This window comes from Otolemur garnettii, unplaced genomic scaffold (assembly GCF_000181295.1).
Source record: "Otolemur garnettii isolate 467f Iridium unplaced genomic scaffold, OtoGar3 scaffold00330, whole genome shotgun sequence".
Classification (NCBI taxonomy): Eukaryota; Metazoa; Chordata; class Mammalia; order Primates; family Galagidae; genus Otolemur; species Otolemur garnettii.
In genome coordinates, this window is record NW_003852725.1 from 7,873 (window position 1) to 26,028 (window position 18,156).

Consider the following 18,156-nt stretch of genomic DNA (forward strand, 5'->3'; position numbering starts at 1 on the left):
ATTTATAGGGATTAAGTAGGGATTGTGGACTGCTTTGTATAGTATGGGCATTTTATATTATTCTTTTAATTCATGAACAAGGATTATCTTTTCATTTATTTGTGTCTTCTTTCTTTATATTCTTTAATGTCAAATTTTACTGAAAAGATCTTTCATCTCCTCTGTTAAATTGAGTCTTAAGCATTTTATAGTAATTAATTCAATTAATTTGATTATTTCCTCAAATTCTTTTTCAGATAGTTTATTGTTAGGGTACAAAAATGTGAGTTTTGAATGTTGATATTGTGACATACAACTTTAGTGGATGGATTTATTACCTGTAACTTTTTTTTTTTTCTTTTGAGTCAGTGTCTCACTCTGTTGCCCTGGGTAGAATGCCCTGGAGTCATAGCTCACAGCAACCTCAAACTCCTGGGTTTGAGTGATCCTCTTCCTTTAGCCTCCGTAGTAGCTGAGACTACAGGCATGAGCTACAGCACCAGGCTAGGTTTTCTATTTTTAGTAGAGACAGGGTCTCACTCTTGCTCAGACTGGTCTTGAACTTCTGAGCTTAAGCAGTCCATCTGCCTCATCTGGCCCAGCTGTAACTTTCTGATATAATCTTTGTAGTTTTCTAAATATATGATATCTTCATCTACAAGCAGAGAGAATTTTACTTCTTCACTTCTGATTTGAATGCCTTTTGTTTCTTTTTCTTACCTAATTGCACTGGCTTAAATAAAAGTGGTGAGATTGGGTATTTTTCTCTTGTTTCTGACACTAGAGAAAAAGTTTTTAGAAGTTCATTGTAGAGGGTAATGGTTCCAAAAGACTTGTTATGTAACCTTTCTTATGTTGAGATATGTATCTTTGTATGTATATAGTTTTAAGTTTTTATTATGAAAATGTATTGGATTTTGTCAGATGTTTTTAACTTTTTAGATGATTGTATGATTTGGATCTTTTCTGTTTTTCTGGTATTTCATTTTTATTGATTTGTATATGTTGAAACATCATTGCATTCCAAATATATATCCTATGTGTTTATGGTATATGATTTTTTCAATGTGTGGCTGAATTTTGTTTCTAGTATTTTGTTTAGAATTTCTGCTTGTATCTTCATCAGAGATAATGGTTTGTGTTCTTTCTTGTAGTGTCCTTATATGGCTTCAGTCTGAGGGTAATGATAGCCACATGGCGAGAGTTTGGAAGTATCCTCTCCCTTCTGTGTTTTGAGAGAGTTTTGGAGAAAATGACATTAGTTCTTACTTAAATACTTGACAGAATTTACTTGTGAAGAAGTCATCCAGTCTTGGGGCTTCATGTTGTTGAGAGATTTTTTTTTTATTACAGCTTTAGTGTCCTGCCTCAGTGTTGATCTGTTTGATATTTCTCCTCTTCATGATTTCATCTTGGTGAGTTGTTTTGAGGAAATTATTAATTTCTTGTGATTTATCTAATATGTTTCATGTAATTGTTTATAGCATTGTCTTATTATACTTTATGTTTATGTTATATCAGCTTTAATGTCTTCTCTTCCATTTATAATTTCCTTTAGTCATCTCTTGTTTTTCCCTTGGTTAATTTAGCCAGAATGAAAAAAAAATTTTTCTTAACAACTCAACTATTAGTTACTTTGATCTTTTCTATTGTCTTTCACCCTTTAATTTTTTTGACCTAATCTTTATAGTTTCCTTTTTTTTTTCTTTTTTGAGACAGAGTCTCACTTTATCACCCTTGGTAGGGTGCTGTGACATCACAGCTCACAGCAACCTCCAACTCTTGGGCTTAGGCGATTCTCTTGCCTCAGCCTCCCAAGTAGCTGGGACTATAGGCACCCGCCACAATGCCCGGCTATAGTTTCCTTTATTATGCTAACCTTGTGATTATTTTATTCTTCCTATTTTAAGTTTCTTAGGGATTACAGTTAGATTGTTTACATAAGTAACATATAATTTATGTATGCATTAGGCATATGTCTGTTACCTATAAAATATCTGTGTGGTTTTTGTCTTTATCAATACTACCAATATATGTTCAGGATTTACATTGTCCATACTTGTTTGGATTTATTTTTCTATCTATTTATTTGAGACACAGTTTCATTCATTTGCCCTGGTTGGAGTTCCATGAGATCAGCTCTGTTTACATCTAACTCCAGTCCCTGGATTCAAGTGATCCTCTTACCTCAGCCTCCTGATTAACGTGGACTACAGGCACCTGCCACACTGCCCCAGCTAATTTTTCTATTTTTAGTATAGACAGAGTCGCACTCTTTTTTTTTTTTTTTTTTGAGACGGAGCCTCAAGCTATCCCCCCGGGTAGAGTGCCATGGCATCACGCTCACAGCAACCTCTAACTCCTGGGCTCAAGCGAGTCTCCTGCCTCAGCCTCCCAAGTAGCTGGGACCACAGGCGCCCGCCACAGCACCTGGCCATTTTTTGGTTGCAGCCATCATTGTTGTTTGGCGGCCGGGATGGGGATTCAAACCGCCACCTTAGGTGTATGTGGCTGGTGCCTTAGCTGCTTGAGCCACAGGCGCCGTCGTACTCTTGTTCAGGCTGGTCTTGCAGTCCCGAGCTCAAGTGATCCTATAGCCTCCCAGTGTGCAAAGATTATAGGTGCGAATTGCCTCTGCCTGGCTTCAGGATTTTGTGTGTGTGAGTGTGTATTTGTGTGTATATACTGATTGTCAATTATTATTTTATTCTGTCTATGTAAGTAGTGAAGGAAATAGTCTTAACTTCACAATGTATTTATTGTTTAAATCTATATTACACTTTGTGATTTGAAGGTGATTTTTGAAAAGTTTTTTGATTGTCTCTTTTAGGTAGTCAAATTTTTAATTGTAGTAAAATACATAAAATTGTCATATCAAACTGTTTTAAGTGTTCAGTTTAGTAGTGTTTAGTATATTCATAGTTTTTTTTTAGAGACAGAGTCTATATTCATAGTTTTTTCAATAGATCTTTAGATCATTTTTATGTTACAAAAGTAAAAGCCAATTAAACAACAAATTGTCCTTTCCGTCTCTCTCACACATCATTCTACTTTGTCAGTAAGTTTGACTACTTCATATATTTTATATTAGCATAAGATTATAGTCTCTGTTTCTTTTTGACTATCTTATTTTACTTACCATAATATCCTCTAGGATATTATATAATATATAACATACTACTATAGTATATGTCTAAATGACCTCTCTTAAAGGCTAAAAATATTGTATCCTATTTATATGCCACATTTTATTTTTCTACTCATCAATAAAGGGACATTTGGTTTGTTGTATGTGGTATTTAGTGAAAAATGCTGCAATGTACATAAGTGTGCAAATATTTGTTTCATGTTTGAGTAGGTTTGAGGTCTTTTGGATACACTGATGGAGAACCATGTGCATATTCCTGCTTGTGTTGCCTAATCCTTTGATGTTATATCCAGGAAATCATTCCAGACATTATTGTAATGAAGCCTCCCCTTTATAAATGCTTCTAGGAGTTTAATAGTTATAGGCAGTCTTACATTTAAGTCTTTTTGTATGTTTTTTATTGACATGTCATAATTGTGCATATTTAGGGGATACAATTTGAAGTTTCACATACACAGGGTGTTCATAGCTATTTTAAATTGCAGGTGAACTTTATGGACACCTGAGTATGTTGTATAATATTGAAATTATGGCATTTAGTGTATTACCTCATGCACTTATTTGTTCTTTGTGGTGAGAATATCCACAAGTTGGTCTTGTAACTAATTTATAATATGCAATTTCTTACTCTCTCCACCATTGTCATCTTACCGTGCAATAGGAAACCAAATTCTTTTTTTCTTTGCAATGGTGATTTTCTACTTGTCAACAAACTTCGTCTCCTGTTCTTCTCCTCTCAGTCTCTGGTGACCATTTTTCTGTGCTCTGCCTCTGTGACATCAATGTACTTTTTTTTTCTTTATAAGTACCACATGATCACTCTTCAGCCTTTTAGCTAAGATCAAGTATAGTCTTCACATATGAGTACAATCATATAGTATTTATCTTTCTTTTTCTTCAGGGTAACGAAGAGAGATTTTATTTAGGAAGTACAAAGAGAAAATTTAGAGCACTTCCAAAGTGAGTTGGAAGTGGGTCCTTCTCATGGAGGAGAAAAGGTGAGACAGATAGTATTTCTCTTTTTGTATCTGGCTTATTTCACTTAGGTTCATATCCTTAAGATCCATCCATGTTTCTGTGACAGTAACATGCTTTGGTTTCTATTGCCCTTTAGTATATTTTGACATCACGTACTATGATGCCTCTACCTTTGTTCTTTTTGTTCAAATTGCTTTGGCTCTTTGGGGTATTTTCAAGTTTAATATAAATTTTAGGGTGTAAAAATTTTATGTGAAGAATGTCATTGGAATTTGGATAGAAATTACATTAAATCTGCAGATCACTTTGCATAGTATGGCCATTTAAAAATCATTTTCCAGCCTGACTCACACCTGTAATCCTAACACTCTGGGAGGCAGAGGTGAATAGATTGCTTGAGTTCAGGAGTTTCAGAGTAGGCTGAGCAAAAGTGAGCTCCTGTCTCTTGAAAAATACCTGGCATTGTGGTGGGTGGCTGTACTCCCAGCTACTTGGGAGGCCAGGGCAACAGGATTGCTAGAGCCTAAGAGTTTGAGGTTGCTGTGAGCTATGACTCTACCACACTCTACCGAGAATGATAAAGTTAGACTCTGTCTCAAAAAAATAAATAAATAGTAAAATAAAAATTATTTTCTAATCCATTAAGATAACTTCATTTATTCCCGTACATTTCAATTTTTTCATCCATGTTTTATAGTTCTCAGTATAGATATCACTCATCTTTATAATTAAGTTTATTTTTATTTTTACCACTGTTGTAGAAAAAGCATTTAACAACATTAAAAACACTCAATGAATTACATATAGTATGCATGTACATTAACAAAATAAAGGCCACTTGCAACAACCGAATGTTTATGTTATCGTGAGCAAAAAAATGCTGAAAGATTTTTCTGTGAGGTGTGCAACAAGGATAACTGTTTTCACCAATGTTCTATCCAACATTGTACTGGGAGTCATTGTGAGACCAATTAGGAAGGAGATAATTTAGGCTAGTCAAATTTGAAAGTAGAAGCCAAATTGTCTCTGTTTGCAGATTAAGTCACCTTAAATTAAAAGAAATACATAAAGACTACACTCCCCATACTGTTAGAACTTTTAAAATATTAATAAACTTACAGAATACAAAATCAATGTAAAAACTAGTAGTGTTTCTCTACATTACCAGTGAACTGAAAAAGAAACATTGAAATTCTATTTGGGAAACTCTAAAAAAAAAAAAAAAGGAACTCCATTTTGAGTTCTTATTGGTGTATAGTGAAAGATAATGTCTAACTTCACTTTGTCTAATGTGGGTTTCCAGTATTCCCAGCCTTATTTTATGAAGAGACTGTCCTCCCCTCACTGAGATGTTTTGAAACTCTTGTTGAGCACAAGTTGACTATATACATGAAGATTTATTTCTGGGCTTTATGCTTTGTTTCATCATCTCTTTATGCAAGAAATAACACACTGTTTTGAATACTTGAGCTTTGTAATATGTGTTAAAGTGAAAAAGTATGATATAGTATTATAAGTTTGTTTTTCAGTATTCTGTGGTTTTTTGTTTGTTTTGATTTTTTGAGTTTTCATATACATTTTAGACTATTATGACATTTGTGCAAAAAGTTTATTTGTGATCTTGGCAGAGATTTTTAAAAAATCTGTAGGTCATTTTTGGTAGCATGGACATCATGCTACCAAATAACAATATAATCAACAATATTAAAACTTTTAGCTCTTTAAGAAAAGTGTTTTCAATACTTTTTGTTCGATTTCCACATAGTTGTATCACTTCTCTTTTGGTTTTTACTTCTACTTTTATTCTAGTTTCTATTTTATTTTCTATCTTATAGTTTCTGTTGTTATCAGAAAATATCCTATGTGTAATTTTTTTTATTTTTGAGACAGAGCCTCTAGTTCTTGCTCCTAGTAGAGTGCTGTGGCGCCATAGCTCACGGCAACCTCAAACCCCTGGGCTTAAGCGATCTTCTTGCCTCAGCCTCCTGAACAGCTGCAACAACAGGGGCCTGCCACAATGCTCAGCTGTTTTTTAGACCCAGAATCTCACTCTTGCTCACATTGGTCTTGAACTCAGGAGCTCAAGGGATCTACCCACCTCAGCATCCCAGAAGGTTGGGATTACAGCCTGAGCCACTGCGCCTGTCCCTTCTTTGTGTCATTTTTATGTGCTAAAATTTGTTGAGACTTATGAGGCTTAAAAGGTTGTCTTTCTAGCATAACATTCTATTTGTGCTTAAAAATGTGTATTTTCTGTTGAGTGGAGAGTTCAGTATGAGACTTTTAGGTGTAAATTGATCTATAGCCTTGTTCAAGTCTTCTGTTTCCTTTTGTTTGTTTCTTTCTTTTTTTTATTGAATGGTAACTGTGTACATTGATGCACTTCTGGGGTACAGAGTGGTGTTTTCACACACAATCTGAAACACTTCCATGAAACTGGTTAACATAGCCTTCATGTCATTTTCTTAGTTATTGTGTTAAAACGTTCATATTCTACTCATAAAACACTCAATACCCTTGTAAGATAAACCACAAAAGTGAACCCTCCAGTACCCCTCCCTCGACCCATTCCCCCCTCCCCCTCCCTCCTTCCTTTTGTTTCTTTTATTCATATATTTTTCATTATTGAAAGTATGTTATCAGATTACCCTACTATTACTATGCTTCTGTCTTATTCTTACTTCAATTCTGTGAAAGTTGCTTTTTACATTTGGGAGCTGTGATAGTAGGTGCATATCTTAGTAGGTGTTAATAGTAGGTGTTAATTCTTATGACAGCTTCCTGATCAATGAACAATTTTAGCATTATACAGGGTGTCCATAAAGATTGTGTGGAATTTAAAATAGTTTTACATTGTCTGTTGCACACGAACTTTATAGACACTCTGAGCTCAGGAGTTGAAAACCAGATTTGTTTAAAATATATTATTTAAAACATTATTTTAAAATAATGCCCTTTGTTCTCTGTGCCTTTTTTTTTTTTTTTTTTTTTGAGACAGAGTCTCACTTTGTTACCCAGGTTGAAGTGCCATATGCATCAGCCATACTACCTCATAGTAATCTCAGACTCCTGGGTTTAAGTGATCCTCCAGTCTCATCTTGTTAAGTAGCTGGGACCTCCTTGATGCCCAGATAATTTTTCTATTTTTAGTAGAGATAGGGTCTCACTCATGCTCAGGCTTGTTTTCACTCCTGAGCTCCTGCATAGCCTCCCAGAGTGTTACAGTTACAGGTATGAGCCTCCATGACTTGCCTCCTTGTAGCAATTTTTAATGTAGCATATTTTATATAAATGTAAGAGTATGTGATATTGTGTCCAATAACAGTTTTGAATTGTTTTACTTTTAGGCATGTGTGTGTTCTTACATCTAAAAGTGAGTCTTTTATAGAAAAGACTATAGAGTCTTTTATAGAAAGCATGAAGTTGAATTTTATTTTTTTTTCAGATTACTCAGAAAATATGACTTCTGCTGGATTCAGTACATTTATATAGGAAGTAAATACTGATATGGAATGACTAATGCATTTTATTTATTTCTGTAGGCCTGACATCTATTTTCTTCCTTTTAAAACTATCTTTCTGGCTTGACGCCTATAGCTCAACTGGCTAAGGCGCCAGCCACGTACACCTAAGGTGGCAGGTTCGAATCCCCAGCCCGGACCCGCCAAACAACAATGACGGCTGCAACCAAAAAATAGCCGGGCGTTGTGGCGGGCGCCTGTGGTCCCAGCTACTTGGGAGGCGGAGGCAGGAGACTTGCTCAAGCCCAGGAGTTGGAGGTTGCTGTGAGCTGTAATGCCATGGTACCCTACCCAGGGGGACAGCTTGAGGCTCTGTCTCAAAAAAAAAAAAACAAAAAAAAACTATCTTTCTAGTGTTTTGTTGGTTTTTGTAATGACATGTTTTCATTTTGTTCTTGTTTCCTTTTGTTCATATACTAATATCTTTGTTTTCTTTTAAACTGTAGGTGCATTGCTGTGTTTATCTACTCTGGATATTTTCTTTATAGTTACCATAGATATTATATAAAACATCTGAAAATTGTGAGAAATGTTTTTAAGATGAAAACTTTAATTATATACAAATCCCTGCCTTTGACATTGTGTTGATGTCAGAAATTGCATCTTTTTGTGTGCAATTTTTTTTTTTTTTGCAGTTTTTGGCTGGGGCTGGGTTTGAACTCACTGCCTCCGGCATATGGGGCCAGCACCCTACCCTTTTGAGCCACAGGCGCCACCCTGTATGTAATTTTTGTCTTTAGCACAAATTTATGGCTTTTTTTTTTTTTTTGAGACAGAGCCTCAAGCTATCCCCCTGGGTAGAGTGCTGTGGCATCACAGCTCACAGCAACCTCCAACTCCTGGGCTCAAGCGAGTCTCCTGCCTCAGCCTCCCAAGTAGCTGGGACCCCGGGGCCCACCACAATGGCTGGCTATTTTTTGGTTGCAGCCATCATTTTTGTTTGGCGGGCCGGGTTGGATTAGAACCTGCCACCTTAGGTGTATGTGGCTGGCGCCTTAGCCAGTTGAGCCACAGGCGCCGAGCCAATTTATGGCTATTTTAAAGGCCTTTTAAAGTTTATAGCAGAATTAAAAGTATTTTACTCACCATCATTATGATAACACAGAATACTGTATGTATGCATATAATTCCATTTATCATAGAACGTTATGCATTCACAGAAATATGTGGGTAATTTACTTTTTAATATGAAAAACTGACTGTCTTTAGCAATTTGTGTACGGTATGTCTCAGGGGCCTAAATTTTGTAAAGGATTTTTTTTTTTTTCTTAGAGACAGAGTCTCACTTTATTGCCTTGGGCAGAGTGCCATGGTGTCACACAGCTCACAGCAACCTCCAACTCCTGGGCTTAGGTGATTCTGTTGCCTCAGCCTCCTGAGTAGCTGGGACTACAGGCATCCACTACAATGCCCGGCTATTTTTTTGTTGCAATTTGGCCGGGGCCAGGTTTGAACCCACCACCCTCGGTATATGGGGCTGGCGCCCTATCCACTGAGCCACAGGTGCTGCCCAAGTTTTGTAAGTGTTTTTAATCTTTGCGATATTTTGTTTTGAACTAATTTTGAAATGACAGTTTTGCCAGAAATAGTGTCCTTGGTTTGTATTTGTCATTTTTTTCTTTTTTTCAGCATGTTGAGTATATCATCCTTCACCTTTCTGGCCTGCAAGGCTTTTTTGGTAAAAATATCTGATGATCATCCCATACAAGTACCCCTATATTCTCCAACTCACGTTTTTCTTGTTGATTTCAGGATTCCGTTTGTTTGCAACTTTTAAATTTTTAATTGCAACGGGTCTTCTTTTGGCTTTCTTTGTGCTGTTCCTAGTTTAGAGTGAGCTCACAGTATGAGAAAGTTCTCAGACATTTCTTCATGTAAGCTCCCTGCTCATATTTATATTCTCTCATTATAAAACACTTACTATGAATATTTTGGCATGCTTAATGGCAACAAGGTCTTTTTTCTTCCTTCCCATTTTCTCTATTCCTTTTGTTCTCTTGACTGTAATTTCAAATGGCTTATTATCAAGCATGCTCATTTTTTTTCTGCTCATTAGATCTGCTGTTGACCTTACCTAGTATATGGTTAAGTTCATTTCATTTCTTTTTGAGATCCATACTTTATGTTTTGGGGGATTTTCTTTCATTTTTTTTCTTTTTATTTTTAATCTCTTTGTAAGTAATCTCAGGTTTTAGGCCTTGTTTTCCTCTTTAATTTAGTCGTCTGTGTCCTCATTGACCTGATAGAGCTACATTAAGACTGATACTTTAAATACTTATAAAATTACTTCATAAATCCTCCTTTATTTAAGTTCACTTGATTTTTTTTTCCTTTTCATTAGAATGTAATTGTTAGTTTCTTTGAGATCTCAATTTTTTTTTTTTTTTTGGCTGTGGCTGGGTTTGAACCCACCACCTCTGGCATATGGGGCCAGTGCCCTATTCCTTTGAGCCACAGGTGCCACCCTGATATCTCAATTTTTACTGAAATTGTTCTCATTTAGAAAACAACTATTCTATCCTTGCTTTATTCAGGGGATATTTGGCACTGACCAGCCATGCTAGATATTTGGAACACTTTTCCAAACTGTTGGCAGGATGTGTGTTCTCTGGAATACTTTGTATATTTTCCCACTAAAATGGTTTACCTATTTCTTGTAAATACTCCTTAACCTTTATCTTCCATCGTGAATTCCCTAAGCTCTGCAGCCTCTGTTGTTATAGTGTTTAGTCATCTTTGTTCTCACTGGACTCAGCATGTCATTTAAATTATATTTCCATTTCTTTTCAGCACTGCATAGTAAAAGAAGCAATAACCAGTCTTTCAAAAGCCCCAGAGAAACCCAAGACTTTGGATATGAGATTGGATTACGTGTTCAGTCAAATATTTCTGAAGACCAGAGACTTAAAAGTGAAGAGGATATTTCTAAATGTGATCGATTTGATGTGTCCTTTATTAAAGCTTTATTATCCTTCCACCAACAAATACTATCGTCAAATGCCAGAATGTACAAATGTCATCAATATGGCAAGGTGTTTACCCAGTTACCACTGCTTAATCAATATCAGGAAATAAATAATTGGAAGAAACATTACACATTCAATAAAACTTTGATGTATTTTATCCAGAGCTTTACCCTAAATAATTACCAACATATTGATGTTAATATGAGAAATTATCAATGCAAGAAACCTGAAAAATTTGTAAACCTGGTCTCATGCTCTAGAAAATATCAGAAAGCTCAATATCCAGAAATCCAGTATAAATGTGAAAAATGTGAGAAAGTCTTTCACCAATGTTTAAAGCTTATTAGCCGTGAGGATATTCATAGTCAAGAGTTTTCCTACAAATGTAATAAATGGGTTGAAGCTTTTTCCCAGACAGGGAATCATTCTCAAAATCAGAGAATTCATATTGGAGAAAAATCATACAGACGTAATAAACGTAAGAAAGTCTTTATTCGGTCATCTGATCTAAGAATACGCAATATAAACTGTACTGGAGAAAGCCTCTACAAATGTAAAGAATGTGGCAAAATCTTTAACCTTAATTCACTCCTTACTCAACATCTAAGAATTCATACTGGAGAGAGACCCTACAAATGTAGAGAATGTGGTAAAGCCTTTACTCAGTTTTCACATCGTAGACAACATGAGAGAATTCACACAGGAGAAAAGCCCTATAAATGTAAAGAATGTGGTAAAGCCTTCACTCAGATTGCACATCTTAGACAACATGAGAGAATTCATACTGGAGAGAAACCCTATAAATGTGAAGAATGTGGCAAAGCCTTTATCTATCGTTCAAAATTTATTCAGCATCAAAGAATTCATACAGGAGAGAAGCCCTATAAATGTAAACAATGTGGTAAAGCCTTCACTCGGATCGCACATCTTACAACACATAGGTTAATTCATACTGGAGAAAAACCCTACAAATGTAAAGAATGTGGTAAAGACTTTACTCAGATTGCACATCTTAGGACACATGAAACAATTCATAATAGAGGGAACCAATATAATTGTGAAGAATGTGGCAAAGCCTTTAACTATCGTTCACACTTTATTCAGCATCAAAGAATTCACACAGGAGAGAAACCCTACAAATGTAAAGAATGTGGTAAAGCCTTTACTCAGCTGGCACATCTTAGAAAACACGAGACAATTCATACTAGAGGGAAGCCATACAAATGTAAAGAATGTGGCAAATTCTTTATCAAGTCTTCCAAGCTCAGGTGCCATCAGAAAATGCATAATAAAAAGAAGTCCTACAAATGTGAAGAATGTGGCCAATTCTTTACCTACCCAGCAAGTTTTAAAAAACATCGGATAGTTCATACTGTATAGAAACCCATGTGAATGTAAAAAATATGGTGAAGCCTTTTTTAACTTTCAAATCTTAGACAACATGAGAGAATTTTTACTGGAGAGAAATGCAAATGTGAAGAAAATGGCATATCCTTTACCCAGTCTTCAAGGCTTAGACAACATCAGAATATTCATAATGGAGAGAAACCCTACAAATGTGAGGGATGTGACCAAATCTTCTACTATAGTTAGTTAACACCTTACTGAATACCAGAGAATTTATACTACAGAAACCCTATAGATGTAACATAAGTGAAGAGGGTTTTATCCCAAATATACAACTTAGAAATCACCAGAGAGTTTATAGAGAAAGAAAACTTACAGGTGAAATAAATGTGCAGAAGTATTTAATCAAAACTAAGTGTTGGCTCGGCGCCTGAGGTTCAAGCAGCTAAGGCACCAGCCACATACACTAGAACTGGCAGGTTCAAATCCAGCCTGGGCGGTCAAACAACAATGACAACTACAACCAAAAAATAGCTGGGTGTTGTGGCAGGCACCTGTAGTCCCAGCTAGTTGAGAGGCTGAGGCAAGAGAATCGATTAAGCCCATGAGTTGGAGGTTGCTGTGAGCTGTGATATCATGGCACTCTACCCAGGGCAACAGCTTGAGGCTCTGTCTCAAAAAAACAAAAACAAAAACAAAAACTTAAGTCTCAATGGATCAGGGAATTCTTACAAGTAAAAATCAAATACACTTTCAGATTTTACGCTAACCTGGAGTATTTCTTATGGAAATGTAAAGAATAGTGTAAAGGAAAAGCAATTAGATAATTTTTCAAAAGATACAGAACATTGGTTTTTGGACAGGTATAATTATATCCTATGGGTACTTTGTATTGATGGTGTTTAAAATTCTTGAAAAGCAAATATTGATGCAATTCAGATTTCAATTGTGTTGATGCTTTACCTTCAGCCTTAATGTTTATGTGAAAATACATGATCTTTTGTGTCTGCAGCAGATGTATGAGAGGTTATTCAATGTTATGTGAATGTGATTATCCATTTCTCCTTGAAAGCTTAATGGCAGATGTAAAATACATTAAGAAACTCTAAAGAAAGATTTTTTTGTGTTTGAATTATAAAACAATGATGCATGTAAGCATATAGTATGTTATCAGGACATTTTTCTTTTACATTGAAGTAAGAGAGAAACATTCTATTATTAAATTTTCAAAATAAAATTATTTTACCAATTTCTCCCTAAACATGAAAAACTGGACAATTAGTTAAATGATATTTACATATCAATAAAGTGGAATAAAATGGAAATCTTGAATATTATTCAATGTGATAGAGGACATCAAATGTTACTTGATGTAATGGACATAAAAATATTTTAACAGATATGAGAGGAAAATGAAAACAAGTCCTTACATGGAAGGTTGCATGTGTATTCAAATCAGTGTACACTAAGCCGGGCACAGTGGCTCATGCCTGTAATCCCAGCACTCTGGGAGGCTGGGGCAGGTGGATTGCTTACGCTCAAGAATTTGAGACCAGCTTGAGCAGGAGTGACATCTTGTCTCTACTAAGAATAGAAAAACTAGCCAGACATGCCAGGTGCCTGTAGTCCCAGCTACTCAGGAGGCTGGAGCAAGAGGAATGCTTGAGCCCAAGAGTTTGAGGTTTCTGTGAACTACGAGGATGTTATGGCACTGTAGCATCAGTGACAGATGACTCTGTCTCAAACAAACAAAAAAACCCCCTACCTGTATACACTAAATAATTATCAACCAATAAAATGAAAGCATAAATCTAAGGTCACTATATTAGACAAAAAATAGACTTCTGAGTGCTTGTGACCAAGGAGCATGTAGTAGATTTTACATGTATGGCTTAAAGTTTTGATTAGTAAAAGTCAATGTTTTTTAGTGTTTTCACACTGATGTGCTATAAATGAAATGTTATTCTGTCACTAATGTTAAACTATCTCATCTTGTCCAAGATTGCAGTTAACAGATTAAAATAATGCATGATTTGGATAACACAGTGGAATAACTTTTTTAGTAATCTTTTTCCTGAGGACTTAAATTTTCAATAATTTGGAGAATATTGTTATACTTACTATTTTGTGTCCTTTTTTTTGTATCTAAGGGGATGCTAATACAGTTATAATAAAGATTATATGCGAGTAAAGGCATACCTTTGAATTCTAAGTCAGTATAAAATTTTCCTTTGCACATGACCTTTTTCTGGATCAATTGAACACAGATATAGTTTGTTTTTATTTATATTGAATGCAGTGTACAATATATCAGCATAAAAGTGAACTTTGTGCAAGAGAACTATAAATGAAGAAATGCATGTTTGTGTGTACCTGTCTTCAGAAGGAAATGGAAATGGTGAAAAAAAAAAACAGATTAGAAGAGTTGATTGTTCACAGGCAAACTAGATCTTTCAGTTTCTCACACTTAGTTTCTGTACACTAAATTTATATCTCACAAATCTCATGTCTTCAAAGTACAGAATTCTCCCACACAGTCTTTTTTTTTTTTTACTTGCTGCCTGATCAGTTAAAGTATTTTGATTTTCTTGTCCTTGAAATTGTTGAACATAGAGGGAGTGTCACAGGCTCACACTTTAGGCTGGGGCAACCTCTACCCTTTAAGAAGCACAAAACAGGCTCGGCGCCTATGGCTCAAGTGGCTAAGGTGCCAGCCACATACAACTAAGGTGGTGGGTTTGAATCCAGCCCGGACCTGCCAAACAACAATGATGGCTGCAACCAAAAAATAGCCTGGTGTTGTGGCAGGCGCCTGTGGTCCCAGCTACTTGGGAGGCTGAGGCAGGAGACTCGCTTGAGTCCAGGAGTTGGAGGTTGATGGGAGCTGTGATGCCACAGCACTCTACCCAGGGGGACAGCTTGAGGCTCTGTCTCAAAAAAAAAAAGAAAGAAGAAGAAGCAGCATAAAACAGCAGGATAAGTTTCCATCTGCATCTTTTCAGTATTCAACTTACCCACAAAACTAACATGGATGTGGAGTTTTTTGTTTGTTTGTTTGTTTGTTTGTTTGTTTTTGCAGTTTTTGGCTGGGGCTGGGTTTGAACCCACCACCTCTGGCATATGGGGCTGACGCCCTACTCCTTTGGGCCACAGGTGCCGCCCAGATGTGGAGATTTTTATATCCTTTTATAACAAGAATTCTTCATTTATCTTTTGTTACCTTTATTTCAGCTGTAACTTGCTTTTGTGGCCATTTGCAAACCTACTAACTGGCCAATCCACTGTTAATACCTCATGATGATCTTCCTTACAGGTCACAGGTTGTCTAGTCCCCGGCATTTTAGGAATATCCTTTTTTTTTTTTTTTTTTTTTGAGACAGAGCCTCAAGCTGTCCCCCTGGGTAGAGTGCTGTGGCATCACAGCTCCCAGTAACCTCCAACTCCTGGGCTCAAGCGAGTCTCTTGCCTCAGCCTCCCAAGTAGCTGGGACCCCAGGTGGCCGCCACAACGCCTGGCTATTTTTTGGTTGCAGCCGTCATTGTTGTTTTTGGCGGGTCCGGGCTGGATTCAAACCAGCCACCTTGGGTGTACGTGGCTGGCGCCTTAGCCACTTGAGCCACAGGCGCCGAGCCAGGAATATCCTTGTATTCAGCATTCCATGTGCATCTCACAAATGAGTCATACCTCTCTAAATAGATGAGGAGCAACACCCCAGATGTCCCACTCCAATATTTTCTTCCCCTTTGGTTACTGGAGTTGTGCTGGCTAGCTCAACTCAGTTGTTTTGTGAAAGGTCTATATATCCAAAGTGAGGCCCAAATTGAGAGTGAGCCAAGAAATCAAGTAATGAGGCAGGCAAAGTTCTGTTACAGTCAAGGGTGATTTGGGGAACTTGTGGGCATGGTCATGGGTGCCAAGAAGAACAGGTAGACTTCCATGCAGTTACACCCCAGATACAGGCTTATACACTACAGAAAAAGGTGCATAGCAATTAAAGTTGGCCTACCAGGAAAAGACAAAAATGCCAGGGCCATGTCTTCATGGCCTGCAATTTGTGTGATAACATCAAGATTGTTTTGACCTTGACCAAATTGCTGGTTGAGAGTTTTGACTGGCTGCTCTGAGCCAAAGGGCACAGTTTATGGCAAGATGTGCTCTTACAGGAACAGTTAGTTGATAAAGTAAAAGTGTGAGTCATTCCCCAAATGGGTTAATGAGAAGTCAACATGGCATATTAGTAAGGTGACCAGATTTTAACATTGGTAAAGTGGGACACCATGGGGGGGGGGAGCTGGCAACAATGCAAACTTTGGTAAGCAGTTCTCTATAATCAGTTCTCAACAATCATTTCTTACTGTTAAAGTTTAACATATAAAATTAACGAAAATAATATAAAACACATATCCTGGTGAAATAGCCACATGGCAGCTGAAAAACGTATATCCCTTTCCTATTCTCCCGTGTTCCCTAGCTTGTGGTGCATTCTTTCCAAAAATCAGGGCTTTTTAAAAATGCTGCAGGACGTAGGACAAATTGTTAAAAATCAGGACTGTCCCGCCAGAAGCCGGAAGTCTGGTCACCTTGCTCAGGGGCGGGGGGCTACTTGTTTGTTCCAGACAGTTTGGCTCCTTCTGAGCTGACGTCTTTGCCTAGAAGCAAGGGAGGGAGCCAGTCTCCTTCTGATACCTTGCCCAGGAGGGGAGTAGGGAGTTTACATTAGCCTTTTCATTTCCAAATGAAGTTATATTAACCTCTTTATTCCCAAATGGAGTTACATTAACCTCTTCATTCCCAAATGGAGTTACATTAACCTTTTCAGAAGCTGAAAACCATTCCCTTCCCATTCTCCCACTGTTCCCTAGCTTGTCATGCATTCTTTTCAAAAATTGGGACTTTTTAAAAATGCCACAGGACACAGGACAAATTGTTAAAAATCGGGACTGTCCCTCCAAAAGCGGGACATCTGGTCACCTTACATATTAGTATTCAAGAAGGAGTTACTTTGGCCTCTACAAAGCTTCCTCTCTTCGTTCACTTCAGAACAGCCAAGTCAAAACTCTCAATCAGTAGTTTGGATCCATTGGATAAATAAAAGAGAATTCCATTTGTACAAATCCCCATTTTTGTCCAAATTCTTCATTCTGTTTCCACTTCTCAGATTAAGTTTCAGAACACTTAAAAATTCTCACCAAATCAAAAAACAGGCACTAAGCCGTGTCTGCTCCTCTGGAGGTGGGGGGGGGGTGGTAAGGGTAGAGAAAATGGCAAGGTTGAAAGAGGAACTGGGCCAGGGGTGTGTGTGCTGTGCCTTCTCAGAGAAAGGTTACTTTAAAAATACAAGTCACCAGCCACGTCGAGTCTGGGCTAACCGGAGGAGAGATGAGTTTGTTCATGGACAGGTCAGAAGGACAGAGGGGGAGGAAAAGGCAGGGCTGGGAAAGGTAATAGAGAAGGATGAAAGGAAAGGGGAGGTGGAGGGTGGATGGAAAGAGCAATGAGGGCAACTATGACCATAAATAAACTTGAGAAAGCCCTTGGGGGGTCTAGCTGGTCTGTTAAAATCAAACTTCTGGCAAGACAGGTCAGAAGCTGGCATCTCCTGAAGGCACCATGTCACATTTACAGGGTGAGACTGGTCACCCTGAACACGCTCACTTCCCTCAAGTGCTGTATTTCCCCCCAAATAAGACACTATCTTCTATTTATTTTTTCTCAAGAAGACACACTAGGGCTTACTTTCAGGGGATGTCTTATTTTTATTAAGTATGATACAACAATCTACATTTATTCAAATACAGTTAAGTCATCTTCTGGAACGTGACAGGGGGAGCCAACCTTGTTGGCGGGGCTGGTGCGAGTGATGTGTGAACTCCTTTCCCTTAGCTGTTTACATGTGCACAATAGGATGCCTGCGACTGAGGTTACCACACGTGCACCTGTGCAAGTGCTAATGGCTCAGAGAAAAGAGCTGTGGCAGATAAAAGGTATTCCACTCTTCCTTACCACTCCTTGCTGAAATGAGGTCTTATTATCACTAAGTCATTATCGGGGTAGGGCTTATTATATTTAACAAATGCATAGAAATCCTGCTAGGGCTTATTTTTTGGGTAGGTCTTATTTTCAGGGAAACATGGTAGGAGAGATTTTAGGGGAGCCAGGTTCACCTCAGCAGATTAAGCAGCTCTGGCCCTGCACATAGGGGTGGGCTGAAGGTGGC

General features: G+C 37.4%; 1 protein-coding gene across 1 annotated transcript; it reads left to right on the plus strand.

The window, feature by feature from the left end:
- Positions 1-1,336: 1,336 nt before the first annotated feature.
- On the plus strand, positions 1,337-12,404 carry LOC111722724 (zinc finger protein 501-like). The gene is made up of 2 exons (XM_023509066.1): positions 1,337-1,394; positions 10,417-12,404. The coding sequence occupies exon 2, from the start codon at positions 10,632-10,634 to the stop codon at positions 11,970-11,972; it is 1,341 nt and encodes a 446-aa protein (XP_023364834.1). The 5' UTR covers positions 1,337-1,394; positions 10,417-10,631; the 3' UTR covers positions 11,973-12,404.
- The last annotated feature ends 5,752 nt before the right edge of the window (positions 12,405-18,156 follow it).